This window comes from Curcuma longa, chromosome 4 (assembly GCF_044706935.1).
Source record: "Curcuma longa cultivar G26 ecotype Majalengka, Jawa Barat chromosome 4, ITB_CL_G26_1.1, whole genome shotgun sequence".
Taxonomy (NCBI): domain Eukaryota; kingdom Viridiplantae; phylum Streptophyta; class Magnoliopsida; order Zingiberales; family Zingiberaceae; genus Curcuma; species Curcuma longa.
The window spans coordinates 15,713,161-15,740,997 of record NC_133864.1 but is presented as its reverse complement, the minus strand read 5'-3'; the positions used below and the strand labels follow the sequence as shown (position 1 = coordinate 15,740,997).

Sequence of the window (27,837 nt, the reverse complement as noted above, 5' to 3'; positions counted from 1 at the left end):
TTAACCACCAAAACATTTCAGGTTGCCTATCCATAACTAATAGTTTATTATTCATTTAAAAAAGTGTACTGTAACTGCTAATCCAAATTTCATTTGGTTATGTACCTATCTTTGGTTGATGTATGAGCTATAATGATATCACTTTTGATTAGTCTAGCAGGCATTGCTCAAAGTGTTTTTAGCTCATGTCTGAAAAATGCTGCCCATGTTTTTCTTTCCAGCAATAATATGATATTGGTGCATCTCTTAGTTTGTGTGCCATCTCAAAGTCGATAGTAATTGAGTTTTTTTAATATTACCTTGGTTTGAGCTCTCAATTATGCTTGGAGCTCTATGGAAGATAATAATAGAAACATGATACTCCTCTTGATCTGTTTGCTATGAAGTCAGTAGCGACGGAGTTTATTTAATGTTACCTTGGACTTTGGTTTGTGCTCTCATCTCTGTATATATTAATGTCTGTTATGCTTTGAGTACCACAGATGTTACCTTGACGAATCATTTGTAAATAAATTGAAAGGCATAATTCTCTATTTTTCTGATTTTTTTTCTTAAGATAACTTCAATACTTGACAAAATAAGATAGACTTCAATTTATTGCTTGAGAGATGGGATTTGAATTGTTATTGTTGTGTATCTGGTTCTTGCTTTTCAGTAACTGTATTTTTAGTCAATACTTGGAGACCATATATACTAACCACAATGGAGATAAAACAGTGTTAAAAATTTTATGGATCTTAACCATATTTGAAGAGTCCAATGGCAAGATAAGAGCAATGTAACTGACTTCAAGTAGTTGAGATTCATGGCTTGTCATGTACTTACTGCAGTCAGTAGCCTGTAGTATGAATGTAAGGATTCTGTAGCTCCATGTTAGGACCCTTTAAGTTTGAGAAGTAAACATTTATGTTTAAAAAAGAGGGCACACTTCATTATTTGGTTGACCCATGACCCGTTTAACCTCAATCCAAATGAGTCATATTTCATTGATCCATAACCCATTTAACCTCAATCCAAATCTGGTCTATTTAGTATAGGGGTCAAAATCTTTGGCCAACACATGGCCAGTTTATGGCCCATTTTAACTAAACAGGTTGTGACCCATTTATGACCCAGTTTAGCTAAACGGGCTAGACTGGCCATAAATGGATCATGTGACACGACCACTGTAGTTAAACGGGTTATAAATGGATAGAATGGCACAATATGTTTAACAAATTTAAACAAACTTCAAATATAAACATTGTACTAATTATTTTAAATTACACAAAAACCTAAAATATAATATGTTATAATATATATTATATTTTATAACTTATTAGATTATATATTTATAACCTATATAGATTACTGCTAAACAATTAATTAAATATGAGTCATAAGCGTGTTGACCCGTTTATGACCTAACTTGACCTGATTTTTTGTGAGTTATAAAAGGTCAACCTGTTTATGTCACGTTTAACTTCAACTCAAATCCACACAAATGCTGGATTTGTCAGTTTGTGTAAATGTGCTGTTTTAACTTTTGCTACTCCAGACTATACTTATGCACTTTATCATATTTGCAAATTAGAGTTGAAGGAACTGTGGAAAAGGTTTCTAGGGAGGAATCTGAGAAATATTTCCATAGTCGTCCTCGACAAAGTCAACTTGGAGCAATTGTCAGCAAGCAGGTCGGATATGGTTATCTTAATCTGTTTCCATGTAGAGTATTAAAAAGAAAGATTGCAATAAAGGAGATACTTTTATTCATATTCATCGGAGTACCGTGATAGCTGGAAGGCATGTGCTTTATGAAGTCCACAAGGAACTATAGGAAAGATATGCTGATGGGTTAGTATAACAGGTTAGTTTTTCCCGTCCTAAATTCTTCTCTTTCACACTAAAAACATACTTTTTTATTTTGGGACACGATGCCCTTTCATTGCATTTGCTTCTAGTATGATGTTTTATCATACTTGATTGGAGAAGGCACTAAGTTGTTATAAAATTTTTTCATTTTATTTAAGTTTTATCTGTTTGCTTTAGGTGTTTGTCAGAATTCACTTGCTCAACTCTGATGGAGGAATGTTTCTTTGGGAAAAATAATCCTCTGTTATTTCTTTATAGAAATATAATTACACGTATAGTTTTTACTATTAAGAGGCTCGAATCACCTCAAGCTATATGGATCATATATACATTTTTCTCCTACAGAAGTGTGATACCGTTACCAGATTTTTGGTGAGACTACAGACTGAAATCAACCTGGTTTGAATTTTGGCAGGTCAACCTTCTCGTCTTCATGATCGGTAGGTCCATCTTCAAATAGGGACGGACCTTAAAATATTTTTGCAAATGTGATTGTTTTGAAGTTTTCTTGGCCTAATTCGTTGTATTTTGCAGGCTTCAGTATTGTCTTGGGATAGTAAATGGAAATGAAGTGTGGCGTAGTGAAAGGCTATCTCCATGACTAGAGTTTGTTCTATTGCCCTCCCTGTAATATCAAAAGAACCAGGCTGTTGTGCATGCGTCAAGAAAAAGAAAGATCACCAGCTCACAGAGCCCATGTCACTTCGACCAAAAGCCTCATAATTCAGTGTTGACCAAATAGGACATAATTCCATCACGTAGAGATAGTAAACTAAACTTTGTCCCTTAATAATGTGGTCTTGTTTATCAAATGGCTTGTTTCTCTAGTTACATTGTGCTGCCAATGATGCAGCATGTCATCAATTTACCAGTGATTCTGCTTGTATGGGCATGAACTCTCAAAAGCGAGATTTGTCTGTTAATTTTCAATACCTTTGGTTCAACTATAAAGATGGATGAAATTATCAAGGTCTCACTATTATCTTACATCCATATGGATCCCCATATACAACCTGACTGATCCAGTGGGCTTCTCTCCAAACACTTTGTATGTTCTCATCGACTTCAAATCCTTACATTAAAAAAAAAGTGCAAGAACAATAAATGCCATATATAATTTGGCAAAAAGTTAGAATTGCTCATGCTGCTTCTGTTTCATTCATGCATCCGGAACCGAAGCACATTAGATGCTCCTGCCAACCCCATGCTCACAATGAGCAACAGTCAACATTCAACACAGGAATTTATTCTACTGCATGGCTTTCAGCCAGTACTACTGATGGATGCAAAGAACAAAAAAAAAGTAAAAATAAAAACTAAAGCCAAATGCTCTGTGACTTAATTTCAACCACCATCTCAACTTGTCTTCTTCATGCTACCTAACTAATTCTTCACCCTTCATCGATGATCCATCGTTGAATTAATAATACATGTCATGCGAGATGCATCCCCATGCTTTACTACTAAGTCTTACGTGCTAATTATTGAAATATAGATATAGATATGGAAGATCTAGAGTGAGCATAATTAAAGAGGAAGAACCTAGCTACAACAATGACAACTGATTTTGACTGGAGACTGGCAGCGACAGGAATCTGAACATTTATCTATCGTGGTGTTCAAGTTCCTGCGAAAATGCCAAGATTCCAAAGCATGCATGCAATTTCTGAGAGACTGTCAATCCACTAGTAAAAGATTCTACGCAGGTTTAGATTGTTAAGTAATTGTGAAATTAGTAAATGGTTGCGTAGTTTCTTTTCTTAAGAATTCATCTAATTAAAGATCTTTATTTTTTCTCTCTTTTTGCAGAAAACACAACGTACGATCAAGACGCGAATTAGATGTGTTGCATGTGTTCAAATGTAGAATAAAGAATATATATAATGAAGTAGGGCACGCACGCAGAAATTTCAGTTGGAGATTCTATTCATATTACATTCAAAGATTTGTTTCACTAGCTAGAACGTAATTTAATTTCAAAGAGATTCTTCTCATAGAAATATTCCACCTTCTGATCTTTGTTCATCAAGAAAATTGAATCAGTCACGTTTTTTTATAGCTTGTACGTATCGATCTTTTAACCGCATGCGTTCTAATTGAACCAATGAATCTCTTTGAAGTAGCAAAGAATCCAACTCTTAATTCCAAAATTAGTTTAATTAGTTGCCCATGCAGTTAAGCAACTAGCATGCATGCCTGGATTATATATATATATACTTAATCCCACTAATTATAAATTTAAAGTTTAATGAAGATATATACCTTAATGGCTTAACGTCAAGTGCGTGTTTGAGCCTGAAGCATCCAAAAGGACATGAGTGTCTTGTCGAAACGAAGTGCATGATAATGGTGGAGAAAAGCACAGAGCAGCAGAATGTGGATTGATACCTGAGCTATAGCTAACGCATGGGCACGGCATGCAACTACGTGAAAGGGCATCGACTGATGCATTGCATGCGTCAGCAATGTGCAGATACATATATATATAGATGCTGAGAGCTCTTTTCTTTTCTGCATAAGTTCGTTTGTGATATAAAGAGGAGGATCGATATGATCAAAAAGATGTGAGAATCAGCAGCTAGCTATCTAGCTAGCTCGTGCAAGAGCCCTGCATGCGTGATGGAACTCACGTCATGTCATGCAAAACCATGCAATTATTACATGGATTGGATTTGATCTCAACGCATGCACGAGCAGTACTGATTATAGTGGTTATCATCAGTTCTTTTAATCTAATGATGATGATCTCCTTCCATTGATTGAGTTTTCAGTTGGCATAATTATGAGATAGTAATGTTTTGTTATCAAGATCATGCATGATCATACTCTAGTTTTGTACACTACTGTGGGAAAATTATATATAATTAAAGAGGATTATAGATTTTAAGTGAATGGTTTACGTACAGAAATTGAAATTAATTATTCCAATCTAGAAAGATGCATTCCAATATTCCATTTAATAGTTAGGCCAAATCAAATCGTTCCTTTTCATTCTATGTTAAAGTTCACCAAACCTACTTTACAGAGTAAAAATAAACGGCAATTGACCAAAGGCATCCCATTTTCAAAATTCTCAAAAAAAAAGCATATGTTTCCTATTATATTATCAAGGGCATCCCACATAAATATCTCTCCTCTCTTCTCTTTTCACCTTATGTGCTCATTTTTCTTAAACTAAACTGATCAAGATAAAAAACTAAAAATAAAAATTTAATTATATTATCAAGAAAGAATTGAGTGTGAAAAAGATAGATATGGTGTGTGCAACTCTCATCCTAAACCTCTTAAACTAAATTTATGATTATGTACCAATTGATGAATACTGTGATGGTGATTTCGAAAAAATCAACATCATAGTAGTGTTGATATTATTTTCAAAATCAACACTATTAGGATTGAGTAAAAATTTGATTAAATCGAAAAAATTGATCGGATTCAAAATTTCAGTTTAGTTATTTTAGATTTTTTTTTCAAAATAATTATTTTAAATAATTCAATTTGATTTTGATTTTGATTTTAAAACTTCTAATTTAATTAAATCAAAATTTAACATGAATTTTCAAATATAACACCACAGTGTGTCATATAATTAGATTCGAATATGATACTGAATTTAAAAATCTAACATAACACATTGTGGTGCTAGAAATTTGGAAATTAGCACCATAATGGTGTTAAAATATTAATTTAATATAAATTTTAGAGTTGTAAGATCATTAATAATTTTTAATAAAAATCTTTAATAAAATAATTAAAATTTTATTTTTATTAATTTATTTTATCTTTTTTATTCTTTTGTAATTAGATATTAAAAAATATTATAATTTTTTTTATTAACGTAACCTTCTTTTTACTTCTTTTTATTTTTTATTAAAGTATTAAAATTAAAATTAAGAATAGATAAATTTAGAGTATTATCTTGAATTTAATAATTAAATTTTAAAAATGAATTCGAATTATCAATTCTTTGATAATATAATTAAGTTTTTATTTTATTTTATCGTGATAGTAAGAAAACCAACACTAGAGAAAAAAAGGAGAGATTTATATGCATTCAAATCATAAAATTAATTCTTATTGAATTGTGACTAGGATACTTTTAGAAAAAGATAATAAGTCAGTTAAACATTTTGAAAGTGAGGTAAGTTTTTTTTTTTTTTTTTTGAGAATTCGATAATTTTAGATGCACCTTTTGATCAATAGTAAAAAAGAAATGCTTGCGAGAATAAGAGAAGAGTTTGGGGAAAAAAGCTTCTCTTCTAATGATCAACACGTATCCAATAATTAAAGCTTGCACCCTCATCATTAAACTCCCATTATTGACACCCAAAGTTGGTTGGGATCTTATAAAATCATTCGATCCGCTATTAAAAATTTATTAATTTCCCTCTCACCTTGAGAGCGTGGCACTTTTTAATTTCCCAAAGTCGATTGGGATTTTTTTTGTTTTATTAAAATCTAAAGTTATTTTCTTATATAAAAAAGTAAAATCCGTCATCCCAACAGTTTCTCACAATCGATTTTATGACTATTTGTGAGGAGATAAATCGAGAGAAACTGTAGTTGGTTACGACGGAAGAAGATATTGCTCGGCTTCATCGAGATTTAAATTTTTATCCTCTTTTATAAGTCTGTTTCATCGTAAACAATTTAATTATACACCGAAGATAAATCTGAAATTGTTTTCGAAAATATGGCCTTGAATGCGCCTACCTGTCCTGCTGGATTCCAACTTCTAATCAACTAAATTTTGGCAGTTAAAAGGCAGATAGCAAACCGACCGAACAACCAAATTAGTGGGCCCCGCAGGCGACGGCGATCTCAAATCCGCGTGCGTCTGAGTCGGTGGGCGATCACACCACGTGGCTCCCCGCTGCACCCCTCCTTTCCATTGGTCAAACTGCGGAGTCTCCGGTGGGGCCCCTCCCTTTCTTCCTCGGTTTCGCCAACCACAGGGCCGGTAGTTGCGTTAGTACCAGTCGGCCGTTGGGATTAATTAATAGGCGGAAGGCGACCCCACGAGGAAGACGATAAATCCACCTGACATCGGCGGGGCCCACGAAGAAAAGGTCACCGACCATGGCCTTGGATCCGGTGTCTGGGCCCCACGACGCATGTCTACTTGGCGCGCCGGCCTCGAGACTCGCCGGTGTTGGGTTTCGGTACGTGTCTTCTCGTGGCTGAATTGTTTAAGAAAATATTTAATTAATATATGTTTCTAGAAAAAAAAGGCTTGTATACTTTTTGTATATTTTTTATTTTAAATTGCAAAGTATACAAATATTATAATAATATTTTGACTGTAAATTAAAGGCACGTGAGTCTGAGTTGGAAATACAAATACTTTCTTTTAAATAATCATGAGGGCTCACAACAAGATGCTCTTGCTTAATTTAATCCTACTTGTAACTTCTCTCTCGACAAAATCTTAGTTAATTCCTAATAAAACAAAAAAATGGTGAAGTTGTCCGTTCCATATTCTTAAGTAGCTTTGACAATTTCAACGAGCTAACGTGGATGCGAATGTGGTTTATGGAGTTGTTTAAAATTAATGTATTCATTAAGTAGTTAATTAATTAAGTTGCGTGGTTACTAAGTTAGCTCCCCTCTTATAATTGAGAACAAATAATTGGGCAAAAATCTAAGTAGCTTCCATTTTTTCTGGGATATCAATGGAGTGTGTTTAAAAAAAAAGAAGGCAAAAGGATGATTCATCTAAATATTATAAAATATTTATGAGGTATTTGGAGTCTATTCTTACTTTCAAAGTGACATAAACAATCCAAATATTACTATGTAAAATTTTTATAAACTAAAATTGTTAAATGACCATTTATTTTTTAAAATTCAAAATCTAAATATATAGATACACTTTTAGAAGTTATTGAAATTCAATCATTTTTAAAATGATCAAATAACTTTAAAATATATGAGCACATAATAGTTTTTATTTAGAACCACTGTAGCATTATTTTTTCCAAATTTTAAATTAAATATATAAAATACAATTTAAGTGGTCATTGGAGTTCAAACTACGTTTTTAAAATGATCAAATAACTAAAAAAAATAGTTATATAGTAGTTCTGACGACAAGTTAAACCTATTAGATTTAAGTATCAATTTTGATTAAAACTAATATGCGTATGATTAAATTATCCTTGGTCATTATCAAAACATGATTGACATACAACAAGACTTCAAAGTGCATGCATATACAATCATTTTTTATTGTTAAGTTAGTTTGAAAACATATATAAATGTACGTATTCAATAGTAATTGTAGTTTAAATTTGGTATTGTACCATATCTCCTAATTACTAATTACATCTTTATATTCAAATTTACATCTCATTTCATATAGTAATTTTATAAATATTCTTATTTTTCTTTTTACGATATGAATTTGTTTAAATTAAACGCGTAAGTTATATTGGTTGAGTCCCGAAATAAAATTATGTTGAGAATATTTTATTACAAAATAAATTAAATAAAAAGCAATACTTTAAATTAATTTTTACGTAAAATAATACTTCGATCGGCACGGTTGGTATTACGGACACGCTGTTAATTAAGTTGACGTTAACTTTTGAAACATGCATGCATGCATGCATGTGTCAGACGACGACGAGCATATATGTTGACGATAGACGTAAAATAATAGCTCAGTGATCAATTCCAAACGTATGCAAATGCCAAATGGTTCACTAAATGCACCGACCAGAATTTGTCCGAGAGCCAGTCGATGTTGACGATAAATGCAGCAAAAGGTCGTGCAGTGCAATTGCCTAAGGCTTTCCTCCAGTGTACCCTTTCAATTCTCTCATAAATTAAGAGACAGTATCCAACTTCTTGTAATTAATTAATAGTCAAAAGAAGCTCTTAAACGTGCAAAGCTTGCATTCATGTTGTTGCAGTGCATCTTCATTCGACTAATATTTTTAATGTAGAGACAATCACTTTCATCTTTTAGTTTTCTTTCGAGTTAAGAAACAAACGTTCCAATTAAGTTATATATATTTTCTTAGCTTTTTGACTATGACCGTGACCACGTATATACGATGCAAGAGCATGGAAATGAAGCCTCGAGAACTTTTTGGTGTGTCGAATTAATTTCTCATTAATTTGTTGGATTCTAGACACATGCATGCACAGTTCCACACGCTTCAAAAAGTGGAATTATATCGTCAAACCTAGAACATTTTAGTCGATGAAAGAAACATATATATGATGAATGATGAACTGTTGTAGACTACTGTAATATAATAATCAAGATCGAACTTTCCAGGAAATTAATGCCATTTGCCACGGATACTTTTTTTTTATAAAAAAATGATATAAAAGTACTTTCTTAACATGCATTTCTTAACACTAAACATTGACATTTAATGTTAATTTTTATAGTGAGCAATCCCAAAGTCATACATGCGTCCAAGCTGTAGCTAAACCCTAAATTCATGGTTTCCCCACCAGCCCACAGCTCCAGATCAAACAAAGAAGGAAAGACATTAATTAATTAATTAATTTAATTAATTAATTAATTAACTTTCAGTGAACAGTCGGCAATTAGAGCCAGGGGTCCGGAAGGGATCAGCTGTCCCATCTCGAACAGGGAATCGCAAGCAAGTGCGCGGGTGCGTTTTCGATATCTGACGTGGATCCCATGCGGATGGGCCCCGCCGGGTTGGCTTTTTCACTGGTGATTTGGTGGGGGAGGGGTCGGGCGAAATGCACGCGTGTCATTTCTTCGGCTCGGCTCCCATGCAACTCCCGAGCCTTTATAAAATCCCCGCCAATGGCAGCACTCCTCGTTCCAAGTTCTCCTGTTGCTCCCTCCCTGCGCTTCTACCCACGAGGAGAGAAATCGAAGAACATCGCCCGACCACGCACAGATCGGCTCCTGTCATCGATTTCTGTTCCTGCTTTCTTTCTTTTTCGGCGGTAGGTGCAGGGCAGAAACAGAGTTGCGTGATATCGATCGCGAGAGATCATGGTGAAGCAGAGTGCCATCGTCCCCGAGGAGATCGCCATCCCCGCAGCGGTGGCGATGGCGGAACCGCCCGCCCACCTTCCTTCCTTCCCGCCGCCGCGATCCTCCAGCCTCGGCCTCCACCGCGCCGGCTACAACAAGCGGTTCCTGAGCCAGCTCGACGTGGCCAGCGGGAGGTCCAGCACATTGGTCGACTCCATGCTAGCCTCCTCCCCCACCCACCCGAAGGAGGCCTCCGCCTCCTCCTTGGCTATCGCCGACGACGCCGAGTACAAGGACTGGCTGGTAATTAAAGCTTTGCTCCCAAACTGTTTTGCTTTCATTTTGTGGTAATGGTGCTCATTTGGCGGGAATTGTGGGCCGCAGACGCAGCACCCGTCGGCGCTGAGCAACTTCGACGACTTCGTCGCGGCGTTGAAGGGGAAGCAGATGGTGATGTTCCTCGACTACGACGGCACTCTGTCCCCTATCGTCGACGATCCCGACCGTGCCTTCATGTCGGAGCCGGTGAGTCCTCACAATTTTTTTTTTTCAAAATGCTTTCCATGAAAATCCAAATTGCGTGTTAATCAAAGCCTGAATTCAGATGAGGGAGGCCGTTCGAGATGTGGCAAGGCATTTCCCAACCGCCATCGTGAGTGGCAGATGCAGGAACAAGGTGAGAGCTTCCTTGTCTTATCTTCACATGCCCAAGGTTGAAGTCAGTATGACTCTGTTTCTCATGAACTCACCCGAATGCATGTTTAGGTGTTTAATTTTGTACGATTGAAGGAGTTGTACTATGCTGGGAGCCACGGCATGGACATAAAAGGTCCTAGCAAAAGCACCAAGCATACAAAATCAAAGGTCTGTCTCTACCTCTGCACTCAAACACTACCATTTTTTTATTGCCCTCGGCCTCGACAGTTTACTGATCCCTGCTTGTGCTCTGTGGATGTATGTAGGCCAACCCTGTTTTGTTTCAACCAGCCAGCGAGTTCCTTCCTATGATGGATGAGGTACAAGAACAATGTGTTTTTGTTTCAATTAACAGTTTAATTCTACTCGTACTGAGCTGTGCTGATCATTTCATCTCCTTGCTTAAAGGTGTATAAAGCACTGGTAGAGAAGACAAAGTTCATCCAAGGATCCAGAGTTGAAAACAACACGTTCACTTTATCAGTTCACTACCGATGCGTCGAGCAAAAGGTCATAAGAAAAACTCTTCATATGGTTCATAACAAGCTTGAAATGTCTCATTCATAGTCGACAACAAATCATATTTCTTACTGAATTATTTGCAGATATGGAACTCATTGTCTGAACTAGTCCGTTCAGTGCTCAGTGACTACCCAGAACTCCGGCTCACAGTAGGAAGAAAGGTGTTGGAGATTCGGCCGAGTATCGAATGGGACAAGGGGAAGGCTCTTGAATTCTTGTTAGAGTCAATAGGTAATTAAGATGAAGCAAGAATCTCATCTAGAATAGCAGCATTCATCGACTTGATGCTCACTTACATCGGTATTATCTTTGTTGGTAGGCTTTGTGAATTACAAGAATGTGTTTCCAGTGTACATAGGAGACGACCGCACCGATGAAGATGCTTTCAAGGTATTCATTTATCGTGTTCTGTCCTGCTTAACCTTTTGAATTTCTGTTAACCAAGTCATACTCACCAGGTTGTACTAATCTCAGGTATTGTGTGAAAGAGGACAGGGTGTAGGGATCCTTGTTTCTAAGTCTGCAAAGGAAACAAATGCATCCTACTCTCTTCAAGAACCATCTGAGGTGAGCTTTGCAATCAATCAACTCATGCTTTAGAGTAACCTCCTGACATGACATGAGTTACAATTGAACTTGCTAATGCCATCTCTCTGAATTCATTTGCAGGTTAACAAGTTTTTGCGTCGGCTCGTCGCATGGAAGAAGCTCCACTTGAAGGAATGATCAGAGTTAATGTTAGCTGGGGAAAAACACTAGATGACAAACACTTTTATGATCTTAATTATGAGGATGTTATCACCTCAGTTTAATCGTCTACCACTTCTATTTCTTTGTCCTGCCAAGAACTGTAACTACTAATATGTGCAAGATATGAGTATGTTCGTACCTAGAAATCTTGCAAAATGTTCCGCCTATGTATTGTCTGGCCTTCACCAGATCTCCCTTTTTAATGTAAATTATGAAGGATGATTCTTCCTGATATGTTGGACTTTATATGAGGAGTTGTATCAGATCATATCTAACGAATCTTGTTGAATAACTATTAACTACTAGACTTGGTAAGCAAAAGCAATAGAGATTTCATCTAAAAGCTTATATATATATATATATAATTGACTTGGGGCAACATTATTATGGGATCGAAAGATCCTCGATTTAAAGTGTTGTAGATGCTCAGAAATGGTTCACCCCTTGCTTGCCAAAACGAGGTGCAAAACAATAAGCAGGAGTAGACTTGGTCCAACAATTGCAGTTTCCCATGGTACTTCAACTTTACATCAAAAGCTGTGATGCGGCCATGCTCGTGAAGGAGCAAGGACAAAAGGTTTGATACTAATTCTGCTACTCTCTTGGGAGGAACAACGACAACAATAATCACCATTAACTTCCAACCATGAAAAGGAAACAGTGTGACCAAAACCAGGCGAAAAGTATTGTTCGGTTGAGTTGAGGAAGGAGTTGGAATCCACTCATGGGGCTCGCAATGCCCCCCCTTGATCATCCATCAATTATATACACTAAGCTCTGATCTCTTTAGTTGCCAGCCATTTCAGGCGTGGAAAGGTGGCGGTGGCCTCTGGAACCGGACCATGATTGATGCATGCAGTGAAAGCGAGGAGCCATTAATTGGGGGGCTCAAATAATTGGGGGCCGGGGCATCTCCAAAGCCCTCAATCAAACAGGTGCAATGCATCAGGGAATGCAACACGCGAACGCACACACACACTGCACCTTCATGAGAACGATGCTCATGCTGCATGTCTTCGCAGTTAAGACATGTCGCCTGCTCCGGTGGTACTACGCCCAAGCTTGAATAATAAAAGAAGAAAGGCATCGGCCATGCATGTTGCACATGGTGGCAGGAGACAGCCCACGGCAGGCATGTCGAAGCGATGATCTACACATGCATGCAAAGGTGGTTGGTCCATGGCGACGTGTGCTGCATGGGAAGGAGGAGGACTACTGTACTGCTGCTGCGCAAAGGCGAGAGGGATCAGTTTGGAGAATGGAGCTAGCCAGCTAGCTAGCCATGGATTTGTCTCTGTTATAATACAAGCACTGAGTGAGAGATCGAGGTCAAACCTCAAACTATACACGTGGCACGTGTGTTAGTCAACTTCTTGATTAGTCAACTTCTCTTGGAAGAAAATGATCCACAGTGCGATGTTTGGTTAAGGATTTAGAAAAAAACTTGAGCAGAAACACACTGTTATGGGAATGCTATTGGACCGGGCAGTAGTTATGGGCTTTTATTCGTGGGCCTCAGTGTGGATTTACCCATAAAATAGAAACGCCCTCAAATTTTCCAAAATGATTTGACACATCAAATATGATTTTATAATATGAATAAAATCAAAGTTAATGTAGCTTCTCGATTTACCTCCTCATAGATACAAATGACCTATTCGGGAATCTCCGGATCTATGCTTATTTTTAGCTCTCCGAAGCATTTCATTGCTTGCTACGCCCTTCCTCGTCTTTGGGTGCCTAGGTATCCACCGTAAGCCTTTCCTTCGTTTGAATCTTGTCATTAACGTTAAGGCTATGTCATCAAGGTGCTGCTAATAATAGAAGAATCTTATCAACATCCATGAATGATAAATCATAGATCGGACTGCCGAATTGAAAAAATTGGGTGCTATCATAGTATCAGCTAAGTTCACGGGCTGGAGATAAGTGGACTCGAACCGTTGACATCCGCCACAGGGTAAACCACCGCCTCTCAGGCCTCCCCGACTGATTCTACCATAGAGGCCAACGATAGACAATAACTCTCCCCCGAACACAGCTTACAACTTTCATCGTACTGTGCTATCCAAAGAGCAACTCTTCTCAAAATCTCAAAAGGTGCTGAGTTGGAATCCCATTTTAAGGATTCTTATGGTTCCAGAGAATCCAGCTATAGGAGAACTAACGGAGAGCTCTCCCTCTTATGGTCTTAAGAATACTGGTTTTAAGAACGAGTGGACCTTTAAATTGGGAAGCGGACAACTAATATATTCCACTTATTGAACAGGATTTTATGGGGTTGTTAGGATGATAAATTCAACTTTTATGCAGGAATATAATAGGAATACAATCTATATATTGTATGATATAATGACACATCCATATACCAAGTGATTGAATTGAAAATATTACATATGATGTAAGATGACTAATTTAAATATTGACTATTTCTGTCCCAGTCCAAGAATCATGTTGCAATTGATTTTGGTTTGACTAAATTCCCCAGTCCACATCTCATACCCGATCGTTCTCAATTTTTCGTCCCCAAATTTATGTACTCACAAATCGATTGTAACGACGTGGTCACCGGATACTGGAGGAGACAATATGGGCTCTGGCGGTGCGAAATTGTGTAGAAAATGAACGTCGTAGATGGGTTCACATTGAAGTTATGTAGAGGTGGAAGGAGAACCTCGTTTCCACGGCCATTACGATGGCCCCAAGCCGCCCTAATCGCCGCCTCTTCGACTACGCGGCTGCCCGCTTCCGTTTCCTTGCCCTCCTCCTCCGCCTCCTTGCCCTCCTCCTCCTCCTCCTAGGCTCCACCACTCCAGATCCTTCCTTCCCGCCCTCCCCGTCGCCGCCGCCTCCGTTTTCGCCGTCTCCGCAATCATGATCCTTCTCGCTTTCCTCCTAATCCGCCGCCGGCGCGGTGCTTCCGCCGCCCGGGACGACCCTGTCGCCGCCGCGCCGCTCGAGGACGATGATGGCGGGGATGGCGATGGCGATGGCGAAGAAGTTGTGCACCACCACGTCTGGTACATACGAACGGTCGGCCTGGATGAGTCCGCCATCGAGTCCATCACCGCGTGGGCCTACAAGGCCGGCGACGGCGTCCTCGGAGCCTTCGCCACGGGCTGCTCCGTGTGCCTCTCGGAGTTTCGCGACGGCGAACTCGTCCGCCTCCTCCCGAAGTGCGAGCACGCCTTCCACCTCGGTTGTATCGATACATGGCTACGATCCCACGTCAATTGCCCCCTTTGCCGAGCTCCAATCCTTGCTCCAACCTCCGTCACCGCTGCAACTGCTTTGCCCTCCTCCTCCTCCTCCTCCTCCTCTCTACCGCCACCTGAATCCGGCTTGGTTCTCGCCGGCCCCAATACGATCGCATCAGCAGACAACGATCAGATAGCCGGCCAGCAAATCGATCTCAGTCCTGGTACCTCAGAAGAGGAACTCGAAGGTGAAAGATCGGAACTTGGAGCTAGAAATCGAGCCGTAGCAGTCCCCATCCCAAGCGCCGAGTTGCAAGTGCCTACCGACATCGGGGAAGATGAATTCCTGCCCATCAGGAGATCCTTCTCCGTCAATTCAATTTTCCCGGAGCTGGAAGAAGGTCTCAGGAACATCAATAACAATAAAAAGCAAACCTTGGAGGAAGATTCGCACGCTGGAACCACAACCAGGGCAAAGCATGCTCGCCATGCCAACTCTTTCCGCAAGGAAATGGGAAGATCCTTAGGAGGTGCTAGTGAAAGGTTCATCTTCTCAGTACATGGGCGAGCTCGAAGCTCAGTTTTTCCACAGTAACATGTACACGAGTATAATACTCTTCCAAGTCATAAAAATGACAACTTTTTCAGATATCTTTGGTTCTCAGCAAGTTGAGAGCTAGCCACTTTTGTTGATATACCTGTTCTAGTTAATCATGGAAGTTTTTTCTGAGATCATGGAAGTTGAGTTTCTGATTAGTTGTTTGCAAATGTTCCAATTGTAAAATTTTGTTCAACTTCTAAAGAACTTTATATCGTAATTAGTGTGATCCACATAGCGACCCATTTTTGGGGTAGCCCAGCCCGTTTCCACAATTTTTCAGCTCTAGGGCTTGATACAATTCTCCCCCAATTCAATCTCTGTTCCCTTGGATGAGCGATGTCTGCGCTGGTGCTTCCTTCAAGTCTCTCCCAAGGATTTGCGAGCGCGCTGCTCGAAGGGCATCGCCTCGCCTTCCCTATCCGCCATGGTAGGTTTTCCGACACTGCAAGCGCCTTTTACGGTATAAATTGTTCGTTTGCGTTGAAATTTTGGTCGGACAGTGCCTCGCCGGCAATTTTTTCGGATCGACGCAAGGAATAACGCTCGGGAAGAGAGCGCCAAGATAAGAAACCGGAGGATGCAAGGAAAGGTACCCTCTTTTCGCTTAGCGATAGTTAGGGTAGTTCAAGACTTCAAGTTGGCACCTTGTGTGATAATTTTTCAAGCTTTCGATGTGTTCTTCTTTTCCTTGTTGTGAAGTACAATGGTTCGGCTTGGAAGCCTAGGCTCTCTGTGTTCTGCTCCAACAAACAATTGTATGCGATGCTGGTCGATGATCAAAACAAGAAAACTCTCTTCTACGGCAGCACGTTGCAGAAATCGATTCGGGGAAATCCTCCATGTACCAGTGCGGTAAGTAAACATTAATCCAATGGACTGTCTCCCTTGCGAATTCATGGCGTGTAGTGAAGTGACTCTTCTAGCGAGACATTTCTGCTCTTCATTAATTTTCACTTCTTCAAACTCCTTATTTCAATATTGGTCATAATTCGTGAAAGGAGTTGCAAATTGCTGTTTGCTTAGGAGTCCAATTGAAAAAAATAGAGTACTTGTATGAGATACTAGTTCTATGTTCTTGTAACTTTACTTATCTTGTCACTGTGGCTGATGATATGAGATAACCATGCTATGTGTTCTTTCACCGTCGATCAAAAAGCTAGACTGTGAAGAATGATACTTTCAGAGTGATAGAAACATACATGTATGGATCAGTAGACACTTTCATACTTGTTAGAGCACATGCCATGAGTTCCAATAGATAGAGTTAATATTTTTGTTCTCCTATGGATCTTGTCTTGCTACATTGTATTCATGCAGTGCTTTGTGCGACCTTTTGAGTTGTTTGACAAAGTTCTCATAATCATGCTGGTATTTGATTTCAGGAAGCTGCTCAGAAGGTGGGCGAAGAGCTGATCAAAGCGTGCAAGGATTTGAACATATCTGAAATATCCTCTTACGATCGAAATGGTTGTAAGAGGGGTGAAAGAATGTCAGCATTCGAGATTCCTATCTCACTACATGGCTTCTTGTTTAGTTAGCTCACTATAAAGTTCGAGGGACAGCAAACAAAAATTATAAAAATGGTGTCTTTCCTCTTTCAGTTACTTAATTTGCCTCTTTCCTTGTCTTCCACAGTATCCAGCTAAGATTTAAGCATAAAGAAAGAATCTAAGCTTAGATTCAGTTGCACCAGTGACTAAGCTATCCAAAGTCAAACAGCATTCATTATGAACAGGAGACTCGCAAGGGATTCTGCTCTGCTTCCCCCTCTTGTTTCACTGTTGCTTGGCAGACGACTTCCTCCTCCCAGGGATACACTTCCCTCTCGAGCCTTCTCCTCCATTTTCTTCCTCTAGCTCCGACTTCCCTTCTCCAATCCTTACGTTTAAGCTCCTGATCACCATAAAGGAAAGTAAGTGCTGCATGTGAACAGTTAATTGGGCATTAAATGCTGGAAATTAAGAAGCTTTAATTTGCAGAGCAGAGGAACCTTTCTTCGTTGCAGGAGGAGGATTTCTTGAGAGCGGGCTGGAGATAGTACTTGCTGCCCTCGACGATGCTCCCGCTGAAGTACTCCTTGTCGTCCACAAGGTGGTGGCGTATCCGGGGGTTTTCCGGGACGCGCCGCAGCTCCTCCTCTTGCGCCACCGTCGCCCGACACACGCGCCGGCTCATTGCGCCTTGCTCGCCACCCGAGCCGGCGGTGGGGGCGGATTTGCTTGCCCCGCTGCCGGAACCGGCGATCTTGCCTCGTTTTAGTGCTGCTGACCCGCAGGCGATGATCTGCAGCAGCGCCGAGCCCCGAGTGAAAGACGATGGGTGATCGGTGTCCTCGAACCGTCGGGAGGTGTTCCTGCCGCCGGGCTTGTCCGAGGAGGTCGTGGATGGTGGCGGGGAAGAGTCGTCGAGCGGCATCTCGATCCGAGTCCCGATTCGTTCCATCTCCTCCGTACACACGCCGCGAGAGCAGCGGCCGGCGTCATCGCTCGCGGAGCTCTTACCGTTCCCCTTGTTCTTCTCTTCCTCCTTCATCAATACCTCTTCTTCTTCTTCCTCCTCCTCTTCCGATTCCAGGTGAAATTTGTTAGAGACCGGGAGTGGCTTCTGCCGCCTGCCGCTGGTAGGAATGTGCCGGAAACCTTCTGCCACATAAATTTCAAGCTAAATCTCTCCCTAAATCAAGAAACTCCTAATCTCAAGAAGGATCCTAAGCTAACCATAACTGTCAGGGAAGATCTCAGAGCCCTTGAGCACGTACTCAACTCCGTCGGCCGGATAGATAACGTCGTCGTCGGTCAAGTCATTCCACACGTACCCATTCTTGTAGCCCCTTAATTTTCCATGGCCAATGAAAAGCAAGAAAACAGAACAAATGTGCTACATCAAGGGAGACGACTCGATAACTACGTACATACCTCTTGCAAGACCATGAGAAGTGGGAAGGCATGGCTTCGCCTCGCAGAACAGCGAGTCTCTCCGTCACATCCCTGAGGCGAAGCTGGTGGTTGGGGAGGTAAGGCAGCTCGATGAAGTGGGGGTGCTCCAACTGGCCGTTCCTGCTGAGGTAGTAGATGACCTGAACCCTCCTCGCCGGCCTTATCAACCGCTGCTGCTGCTGCGGACGCGAGTTACTATGCCTACTCGCTCTTCCACCTCCATCATCATAGCTCTGCATCTCCAACGACACCGAACCAGTTTACCAGCACAAGAGAGAGAGAGGGACCGAAGAGTGCCGTGTACCTCTGTTTTCCTGTATTTATGCCGACGAGTGGCGGTACTTGTACATGTCTAAGATTTACTTTTTCACATCGGACTGGTTCGTCGTCGACGGACCTCTGAACAATGCTTTGAGCGGAAATTTAGCCGATCGTCTGCTGCTGAATGCCTGAATGCTTTCTTTAGATAGAACAATGCTTAATGTTCATTCCATGAAAATTCACAGAAAACGAATTGTAGATATTTTAAATTATTAAACAAGCACATCATTAGTTAGGTTAATTCATCTTCAAGAGAGAGATACGATTAAAGGTAAATCAATTAGTTGGTGAATCTTTTTCCTTTATCTCTGTCTCGTGGGCGAGGGCTTGCATGCATGGGCATGAGATAATGCTCACGTCCGTGAGGTGGTGAGAAACATAATCTCTCTATCGTTTAATTATTGATTGAGCTGGCCCCACGTCGTTAATTGACAGTAAAACTTAGTGATAATGGGAAGAGGATATGAACTAAGGTAGTCTTTCAATTTGAGAGTTTTTAACTTCTTGTGAAGCAGGAAGTTGCATGGTCACACTCAAGTTTTATTTAAATTTGAAATTAATAAAATAAAATTAATTGATGAGGTGCATACAGCTGTTTTTTCTAATCAATATAATCTTTACGCTTTATTTAGTGATGAAAAAACAGATAAAAGAAGGAGAGGATAAATAAGAGCAAGAAAAATTTTGATAATTAAGAAGAAGAGAGAGACAGATAAAATTTACCTTTCAATGCTCATGAATCGTCATAATTTTTACACTCTGATTTAGAATATAAAGTAGGGAAAGAAAAATTTAAAAATATTTTAATTATAATTTTATTTTAAAGTATTAATTTTTAAATTAATTTATCTATTTAGGTATTTTATCTTTGCATCATCGTTTCTTATATAATGTAGTCATTATTCAGTGTCTAATCGCTCATATTTCATGATGTCAAATTTTTTCAAGAATAAAACTCAAAAGGATATTGATAGATAATTCTAATTTTCTGTTTCTTCTCCTCTTGTAAGTACAATAAATTATCCAAATAGAATATATTATCTATTTTAAACTTTTTCATATCTCAATTTCTATAGGTAATATTATGCTGCGTGATATGAAATTCGCGATCCGTGTGCGACATCCGCGATCCGCCATCGTCGTCGCTGCCCTTGCCGCACCGTCCGACTACCGTCGACTTGGGTGCGATCGATGCGTCGCTCGTCGGCGCTCCGTCCGGCGTCGAATTCCGATCGAATAGTGGTCGAAATTCGACGTAATTCGATCGGAAATAGGGTTGGCAATGGTGCCGCTATTGCCGGCCACGATCGACCCTGTTTCCGACCAAATCGTGATCGTCGGACGGTAGAGGACGGGCCGGTGTCGTACGATGGTTCTTTCTCGATCAGTCTTTGGCCGCGATTTGGTCGGAATCCGACCCGATCGCGCGGTTGACAGTGGAGCGCGCCACTGTCGACCGCGATCAACCCTGTTTCCGATTAAATTCGTCGGATTCCGACCACTATTCGATCGAAATCCGCCGCCGGACGAAGCACCGACTGCGACAACGGCGATGGGTCAGGGCATCGCGCACGGACGTGTCATGCAGGATAGCATCCTCGTGTATATATATATATATATATATATATATATATATATATATATATATATATATATATATACATTTATTTAATTTTACAGCTATATTTTGGGGCACTTAATGAATTATTATTAATCCAACTTTTAATTAAATTACCCGTGGTTGTACGGGGGCGGTCGGGTCCACACGTACCCACGAGAGAATTGGGATAAGGCTTGTAGGAGAAACGCGTTTCCCTTGCACGTGTCCCACACCGTCTCCCCCATCTTTATCCGCTCCTCCCACCGCCCTCCGCAGCAGCGACGGTACCGAACAAAACCGCCGCATTCGGGACTTCCATTACTATGTGAAAGCCAATCTCCGCCGCCGGCTGCTGATTGTTCATGGCGGAGGTCCCCTTCGCTGGGATCCTCGATCTCTTCCTTCTCTCCTCTGCGTGTTTCGAGTTCTCGCCTCTCACCCCGCCGCCGCTCCCACTCCGCCGCTCGCTCTCCCGCCCGCCCATCCATCCCACGACTCACAGATTGAGGATCTCCTCTCATTACCTGTCGAGGTTATCGGCGTTTTCTGCTACTGAAGACTCTTTTCCATTTTGCTTTTTGCTCTTTTAATCTACCGAGGATCGGAGGTAGGGGCTGAAGTTTTGACGACGCCTTTTTTTTTTTTCTTTATGATCTTTCTTTTGGGGAACTTCTGCTGGTGGTTTCGGCAGAGCGTTCCCACGGCAGCGTCGTCTTCAAGTATGGTGATGCCAACGAGGTGAAGCGAGAGGAGGTCGCTGTTTCTGAGAGCTCTGTATCTGATAGGGGTGAGGAAATATTGGAGAAAATGGAATCAGAAGAATCCAAGCAGAGTAGTTTCTGTGAAGTTAATCAGGAAACAAGGAAAAGATCCGGTCTTCAGCGGGCGCAGGTTTCGGATTCGGTGGCGTTGAGGGAAGGAAGAGACGAAGGGTTGGAACTGGTTGATGCGATTGAAAAAACTGAATTTAGCGTCTGTGTGGAGAAGACGGCAGGAGAAGCAAAGGTTTCCTTTTTGGAGAAGAAGATGCAAAATATTAACGGAGACATTGAAGCATCCAGGACAGTTGCAGAACCAGACGAAGAAACTTGTGTCTCCGTAGGAGAAGATGTTGCATCTTTGATCGAAGGTCAGGAAATAATAGTAAACTCTCCAGACGTTAGTAGAAATATCGATGAGGAGTTCAGCCATGACTTCGGAGAAGACGATGCTTCCAGGAAAGTAAAGGTACTGCAAACTACTGATATGGAAATTATTGCTTCGCAGGGAAATCAGTTGGTTGAGTCGGCAGATGAAAGTTCTGATTTGGCTGTTCTGTCGTTGGAAGATCGAGCCTCACGAATAAATGGCAACAAAATAGAGCTGAAGTTTCTTGGTGAAAATGATGAATCGAAGGATGACCCTGTTGTTGCAACTGATCCAGGAGAACCACTGGAACCTAGAGAAGAGACAATTTCTGACAAGGATGCAAAGTTTGGAGTAAGCTTCCCCAATGGAATAACCTCTGAAGCAATTCAAGATTTTAGCCAACTAAGTAGTCAAGATGTGGATCTTGAAACAAAAGATCATTCTAGTGGTAGAATGCTTCAACATACTGGTGGCAAGAAGGTTCTAGAAAAACCAGATAATCAGAAAGTTGAGCATTTTGAAGCTCAAATTAAAAAAATTGATGATTCACAAGCCTCTTGTAAATCTGAGGACATCACAGATGTGGCTTTGGAAGAAATTCCTTCCTGGGAGGATGATTCAATGGACAGTGATAGCAGTGGAAGTATAATTGAGGTAATCTTCAAGCCATTGATCCTCTTTTAGATTTTTTTTTAGTAACATACATAACCTGAGAATAGTTGGACACATTTTGTCAAACGATTGTTGAAACACTTGCCCTGTGGTTGAGTCAAATATCCTTAACTACTGCTAATCTACCTCTTGATTTGGTCATAACATCCCCCAACTAATTATTTGCACGACTCATAAATATTTCTTCTTTGACATTCACTTAACTTATAGTTTATGAAAACGTGTACGTGTTTGATGAAGTTGGTGGTGAAAGCACAATAAATGCTAATAAAGCTACGGTTAGATGTCACAGAAGCAAATTGTTGAATAATTTTTTTCTTCTCTTGTTACTATGCTTGCTTACTTTTTTGGTGGTGGTCTTTTCACACACAGTGAATTTTTTAATTTTTTTGTAATCTACTGGGACAATGTCTTGCCTTCTTTAACCGAAATTGTTTCTTCTTTTATGTCCACTCGTATATTTTGTCAGCTTACATAGGTGAATTAAAATTGGTTATACATTTACAAAAACAAGAGAGTGACTACTTGTCTTACAGAAGTATTAAAAGAATGTTTCTATTAGTAAGATTAAGTTAATAAATTGGTCAACAAAGTCACTGACAAATGATTATCTCTGCACATAAGCTTAATTTTGATGATCCTTTTGTTTGAAGGATGGAAATACCGAAGATGGAAAACACCAGGAGAGTAGTGCAGATGAAAGTCCAGATAGGTACAGTAATCTCTTTTCCTTGATTCTGAGTAAAGTACAATGATATCATAGGTTGTATGTTCATACGTGCATATATATATATATCCTTCTTGCAAATACCTTCTGTTAGATGTTTTTGGTCAATACATGTTTTGGCTCATACATAACACTACTTTTATTTCTATCCAATCCAGTGTGGGCATGGCACCAGCAGATTTCCTTTTCTTATCTTCTGGAGCTGCAATCATACCCCATCCTTCAAAGGTATTGGAACAATAATTGTATGAGTTAAATCCTTTAGAAAATTGGTCCACTATTGACTGAAATGATGAACCATCTCCTGGGAAGGACGTAAAAACTGCTAGGTTGGCAAGTTTTGTCCTCAACACAATTTAAAATCAGGTCCTGGATTCAGACTTCTTCAACTACTCCTCTTGTATTTGGCGCTATATTTTGTCACTAATGTTTTTTATGAGAGAGATATCTTGAGTGAAGCATCTCATTGTTGAATCAAACAAATAGTGAACCTTTAATTTCTTGGATACTTGATTCTTTACTGCTTTGAGCTAATCAATGTCGTATGACAGGAAATCTATTCTTTTTGCTGTTGATCCATCTCTATCTCTCAGATAACCTGCTATTTTATTTCTCCATCAAAGATTTTTCCAATAATTGAACATTTTGATTCCTGTGTTGACATCTGACCTTTTCATACTAACTGAGTTCCTTGAACACATCTGATCTTTATACATGAGTATGGTGGTTAAAGTATGGACAAAAGAGCTACTTTCCTTGCTTTTAATTAACTCTGCTGAATCTATTAGATCAAAATTGGTGGAAATGATGATAGAAACTTAGGATGTGTTCATGCATTTTCAGCATTGCAATCTTGAATGACCAAAATATCTCCTTTTCACTGTTCTCAGTCTTTCTTTCAGTTGGCTGTTTTTATTTTGTTATGATTGAAAAATCAGTTTCACAATGTTTGATTTAATTCAAGGTTAGTGATTTAAAATTTTAATTCCAGGCGTCAACAGGTGGTGAAGATGCTTACTTTATCTCATCAAATAATTGGTTTGGTGTAGCTGATGGTGTAGGCCAATGGTCCCTAGAAGGTGTTTCCCTTTCTTTAGGCAATTCTTTTTTCCTTGATTATTCTTGAAGTTCATTATTGTTTAAGCACACAGAAAAAAGGCCTACGATAATTTATGCACTTTCTTAACCTTATCTTAGTCAAAAATATTATCAATCCAATACTTTGGTGGTTTATATTTGAGGATTGAGTTTGAACCCCAAATGTAGGTCTTTTGCTTTAATCACATACATACAAGTATCATGTTGTGTATTTAGTGATTGTTGATGAATCTTTGAAGTAGTTGCCTTTTCAACAAAGTAGTTTAAGCTTTAGTCAAGTGTGTGGACATGCTTGGATCAACTTATTTAAGTGCAACTGATCTTTAATCTGAAGTCTCGTTGTATTATCCAACTCCTTAAGCTAGAAACTTTTGAAACGCTTTAGCAATTAGCATCTTTGATGCAAGAGAGGCATTTTCTTGGTTATTATTATATTTTTAGGAATTGCAAGCAATAATTTAACTGAGCCCTTATTCAGGTTTCTCCCACCCCATAAATCGTCAATTGTCCTCTCCTTACCTGGAAGGATGGTACATGCCTACTAATTTTGGTGCTTATAGGTCGATGGTAGTCACACCTTGAGATTGTCCTCCATCACAAAATCTGCAATCCCTTTGCTTTCATTGGCATCTATATACTTCACGTTGGAGTTTTCTAGCAAAAGAAGTGCCCACAAGTAAAACCCAAAACGCTTGGTTACTTAGGTTATCTGACCTTGTCATAAACCTAGGGACTATCTCTCTTATGTGCCTTGCTATTAAAATTTTCACCGTAAAAGAGGGAGGCACCTAAGCCTCTCAAAATAAAGAATATTAATCAAGTACTTCAACAAAAGGGCACTATGATCAGTAAACTTAATTTTGGAAGCACATCTTCCCTACAAAATATTGAACTTGGTCTATAGTCTTATGGTGTGATTCTATTATGGTTTATAATTTCTTCTTTTTGTTTTATTATTAGAAAGTTCCTGTATATACTTAAGGCATTATAGGATAACAATTCCATAAAATTTTCTGAACTTTCTGTGAACATGTTAAGCCACATCTTTCTGACATTATCTACATAGAAAAGATAGGGTCAGAAAAATCTATTGTTATGTCTTTACATGTGTCCCCATTATGTTTCCTTGCAATCTTATGTTTCAGGAATCAATGCGGGGCTATATGCCAGAGAACTGATGGAGAATTGTCAGAGATTTGCCTCTAAATATGAAGGATGTAATCCAAATGAAATTCTAGTCAAAAGTGCTGCCGAAGTGAGTTCTCTGGGCTCCTCAACAGTCTTGGTTGGTTATTTTGATGGACAGGTGCATTTTTTGGGGCCTTTTGGAGTATTTAATTTGTCTAATTTTGGGATTGATCAGGATCAACATGAGAACTCTTTTAACATTCAATTTTATATATGTTATATAGGTTCTTCATGTTGCCAACATTGGAGATTCTGGATTCATTTTGATAAGAAATGGCACCGTTTTCAGAAAATCCACTCCGATGGTTTACGGTTTCAACTTCCCTTTGCAGATTGAGAGGGGAGAAGACCCTTCAAGGTACATCGAGGTAATAATATATTTTCTTCCCTTTTCAACTACCATCAACTATGAATCCTAAATCTTAAATCCTAAATCCATTGGTTTCTCTGGCACTATCCTTATATGCATCTTCTTGACTTGTAGAGCTACAAAATTGGCTTGTATGAAGGCGACGCTATTGTGACTGCAACCGATGGCCTATTCGACAATCTATATGAGCAAGAAATAGCAGCCATTGTGTCCAAATCCCTGCACGCAAGTCTGAAGCCAAGGGTCAGATCCTAACAATGAACTTACAAAAAAAGAAAACTTTTGGTGTTCAACTTTTCATATACTTTACGATGATGCTTTTCGATATTTCAGGAGATTGCGGAATACCTGGCGATGAGGGCACAGGAAGTAGGGAGATCAGCATCGGCCAGGAGTCCATTTGCAGACGCAGCCCTTGTATCTGGATATCCTACGTTCACAGGAGGTAAACTTGATGATGTAACTGTCATAGTTTCCATTGTTCAGAGAACCAACTGATTCAAGTCATCTTCGAGAGTGAGTCCCCATTTCTGTAATTCCCAGATTTCCAAACTCTGGAATTCATTTCCGGAATTCAGACTTATTTCAGCATATCCAGAGAAGAGATCGATCCCTATGTGATTATGAATTTTGAGCTGGTGGAGTAGTATCATCTTTTGCTTGTTTTCTCTGTGCGTCTGTTGTACCTGATTATTGAAAAATAATGTATGTATGATAATCTGAGTTGTTCAATTCGCCTTTTCCTGTATCACTGTCACTGTAATGAATGAAGCTGTTTTTCTACTCAAATATTTTAGAAACTCTTGTTAGGATTGAACGATCGCTTCAAAGCTTCAAAATTTTAATCGAAATTGAATTGAAATTTTTTTAAAATTAAATTAATAAAATATTGATTTTTGATAAAATTAATTAAAATTTTTCCCAAATGTAATTAATCTTGTTAAAGAAAGAAAAGTGAAAGCGAAAGGCGACAGATGTTGCTGCGCCTGTTTTAAAATTCAATCATTAATTTAATTTAATTAAATTTTTACTCATTTATATTCTTATCTTTAGTGATAAAATATTTAGAAGAATTTAAATAAGCACTTAAAGTGCAGTAAAAGATTGTAGACCCCGAGCACGTTAGCTTAGTTCCACAGTTATATGTCGAGAAGTAAGTATTGAAACATACCTCATGTAGGAGGATATGATCACACAATTCTACAATTTAAAAAAAATATCAAAATTCATAAACGACGATTCTATCACATAGTAACAACCATCAAACATTATCGTGGTACACTGTATTGAATTCAATTTTTTTAAAACTCGTACCTGTCTTGAGAAATTATGTCAGAGCCTCATTGTAAATGGTATGACGATGATACTTATTCGACATCACAAATAAGTTCATGGGACTCTCCCATAATAAACAAAATTAAAGTTTTGATTTTTAGAATGTTCTAGATTTATCAATCAATTTTGTCTATTGATGAATCTAGAGATATCCAAATTACTCCAAACAACTCCAATATGCTCCGTTTAATTTTCTTATTACATCCATGTCATCAAACACCATTGCGTTACACTCTACTAAGAGCAATGATTTTTAAAAATTCAATTCAAGTATAATAAATGATATCAAAAGTGCATCACGATCATATTCATTAACCGATACTACAAATGAATTCATTGGATTTCATTTTTTTCAAATATATCAAATTTTTTATTTTTTGAATAATGAAGATTCATCAATTTTTCATCCAAAAGTGACTAATAAATTTAAGAATTTAGAATGATTTCAAAGACTTATATACTCATCAAATTTTTGAATATATTCATGTCCTATTTGAGAGTAATTCGAAAGTGAACAAACGGAACTGAGAGAGGAGATTAAGTTTTTTTGAAAAAAATAAAGTGGTTCAAAAATTTTTTTTCATGGATGAATATAAAAAAGTTCAAAAGATATTATGGAAAAGAAAATGAGACGAACCAGATCAATTCAAAAATGAAGTACGTGAATTGAAGTACGTGTTTGGAATAATACCCCAAATCAAGTTCGGGATTTGAAAAATTACCGTAAATTTAAACCTCATAAAAAATAATGATAGGTTTATTTATTAATTAAAAAATAATGGGGGCACTATGACTCCTCACTCGTTCCATCTCTTGTAACCAGAACGGACCGGACTTGACCTGACCATTTCCGGACCGATCCTTTCTGGTGTGCTT

At 39.0% G+C, this 27,837-nt stretch overlaps 5 protein-coding genes and 1 long non-coding RNA gene across 6 annotated transcripts; 5 read left to right on the top strand and 1 right to left on the bottom strand.

Moving 5' to 3' along the window:
• The first annotated feature begins 1,574 nt into the window (after positions 1 to 1,574).
• Positions 1,575 to 2,816, top strand: LOC141827587 (uncharacterized). The gene is made up of 3 exons (XR_012601697.1): positions 1,575 to 1,846; positions 2,197 to 2,291; positions 2,386 to 2,816. It is a non-coding gene; the product is annotated as an uncharacterized LOC141827587 (long non-coding RNA).
• Positions 2,817 to 9,694: 6,878 nt separating this feature from the next.
• On the top strand, positions 9,695 to 12,015 carry LOC141826063 (putative trehalose-phosphate phosphatase 6). The gene is made up of 10 exons (XM_074713317.1): positions 9,695 to 10,123; positions 10,205 to 10,345; positions 10,425 to 10,496; positions 10,586 to 10,684; positions 10,783 to 10,836; positions 10,925 to 11,026; positions 11,122 to 11,269; positions 11,358 to 11,428; positions 11,513 to 11,605; positions 11,708 to 12,015. The coding sequence occupies exons 1-10, from the start codon at positions 9,839 to 9,841 to the stop codon at positions 11,762 to 11,764; spliced, it is 1,122 nt and encodes a 373-aa protein (XP_074569418.1). The 5' UTR covers positions 9,695 to 9,838; the 3' UTR covers positions 11,765 to 12,015.
• Positions 12,016 to 14,532: 2,517 nt separating this feature from the next.
• LOC141828161 (RING-H2 finger protein ATL52-like) lies at positions 14,533 to 15,753 on the top strand. Its single transcript, XM_074715533.1, has one exon. The coding sequence runs from the start codon at positions 14,663 to 14,665 to the stop codon at positions 15,578 to 15,580; it is 918 nt and encodes a 305-aa protein (XP_074571634.1). The 5' UTR covers positions 14,533 to 14,662; the 3' UTR covers positions 15,581 to 15,753.
• Positions 15,754 to 15,888: 135 nt separating this feature from the next.
• On the top strand, positions 15,889 to 17,190 carry LOC141828041 (uncharacterized). Its single transcript, XM_074715393.1, has 4 exons — positions 15,889 to 16,013; positions 16,087 to 16,175; positions 16,286 to 16,438; positions 16,969 to 17,190. The coding sequence occupies exons 1-4, from the start codon at positions 15,923 to 15,925 to the stop codon at positions 17,122 to 17,124; spliced, it is 489 nt and encodes a 162-aa protein (XP_074571494.1). The 5' UTR covers positions 15,889 to 15,922; the 3' UTR covers positions 17,125 to 17,190.
• Positions 17,191 to 17,218: 28 nt separating this feature from the next.
• Positions 17,219 to 18,767, bottom strand: LOC141828042 (protein SOSEKI 2-like). Its single transcript, XM_074715394.1, has 4 exons — positions 18,502 to 18,767; positions 18,304 to 18,416; positions 17,577 to 18,228; positions 17,219 to 17,479 (listed from the first exon to the last, which is right to left on the bottom strand). The coding sequence occupies exons 1-4, from the start codon at positions 18,759 to 18,761 to the stop codon at positions 17,362 to 17,364; spliced, it is 1,143 nt and encodes a 380-aa protein (XP_074571495.1). The 5' UTR covers positions 18,762 to 18,767; the 3' UTR covers positions 17,219 to 17,361.
• Positions 18,768 to 20,734: 1,967 nt separating this feature from the next.
• LOC141825963 (uncharacterized) lies at positions 20,735 to 26,358 on the top strand. The gene is made up of 9 exons (XM_074713228.1): positions 20,735 to 20,981; positions 21,112 to 22,225; positions 22,897 to 22,955; positions 23,129 to 23,198; positions 23,962 to 24,049; positions 25,214 to 25,374; positions 25,481 to 25,624; positions 25,741 to 25,869; positions 25,960 to 26,358. Exons 1-9 carry the CDS (start codon positions 20,806 to 20,808, stop codon positions 26,122 to 26,124), a joined length of 2,106 nt encoding a protein of 701 aa, XP_074569329.1. The 5' UTR covers positions 20,735 to 20,805; the 3' UTR covers positions 26,125 to 26,358.
• Positions 26,359 to 27,837: the final 1,479 nt, after the last annotated feature.

Bases quoted from the DNA above. Each gene is read 5' to 3' on its own strand.
- LOC141826063 (XM_074713317.1), top strand. From the start codon at position 9,839: ATGGTGAAGCAGAGTGCCATCGTCCCCGAGGAGATCGCCATCCCCGCA. The intron at 10,685-10,782 runs GTCTGTCTCTAC...GGATGTATGTAG, and splicing joins CCAAGCATACAAAATCAAAG to GCCAACCCTGTTTTGTTTCA. The intron at 11,270-11,357 runs GTAATTAAGATG...CTTTGTTGGTAG, and splicing joins ATTCTTGTTAGAGTCAATAG to GCTTTGTGAATTACAAGAAT.
- LOC141828161 (XM_074715533.1), top strand. From the start codon at position 14,663: ATGATCCTTCTCGCTTTCCTCCTAATCCGCCGCCGGCGCGGTGCTTCC.
- LOC141828041 (XM_074715393.1), top strand. From the start codon at position 15,923: ATGTCTGCGCTGGTGCTTCCTTCAAGTCTCTCCCAAGGATTTGCGAGC. The intron at 16,176-16,285 runs GTACCCTCTTTT...CTTGTTGTGAAG, and splicing joins ACCGGAGGATGCAAGGAAAG to TACAATGGTTCGGCTTGGAA. The intron at 16,439-16,968 runs GTAAGTAAACAT...ATTTGATTTCAG, and splicing joins ATCCTCCATGTACCAGTGCG to GAAGCTGCTCAGAAGGTGGG.
- LOC141828042 (XM_074715394.1), bottom strand. From the start codon at position 18,761: ATGCAGAGCTATGATGATGGAGGTGGAAGAGCGAGTAGGCATAGTAAC. The intron at 18,229-18,303 runs GTTAGCTTAGGA...TTTATGTGGCAG, and splicing joins GATCTTCCCTGACAGTTATG to AAGGTTTCCGGCACATTCCT. The intron at 17,480-17,576 runs GTTCCTCTGCTC...TATGGTGATCAG, and splicing joins TCCTCCTGCAACGAAGAAAG to GAGCTTAAACGTAAGGATTG.
- LOC141825963 (XM_074713228.1), top strand. From the start codon at position 20,806: ATGGCGGAGGTCCCCTTCGCTGGGATCCTCGATCTCTTCCTTCTCTCC. The intron at 22,226-22,896 runs GTAATCTTCAAG...TTTTGTTTGAAG, and splicing joins GCAGTGGAAGTATAATTGAG to GATGGAAATACCGAAGATGG. The intron at 22,956-23,128 runs GTACAGTAATCT...TATCCAATCCAG, and splicing joins GCAGATGAAAGTCCAGATAG to TGTGGGCATGGCACCAGCAG.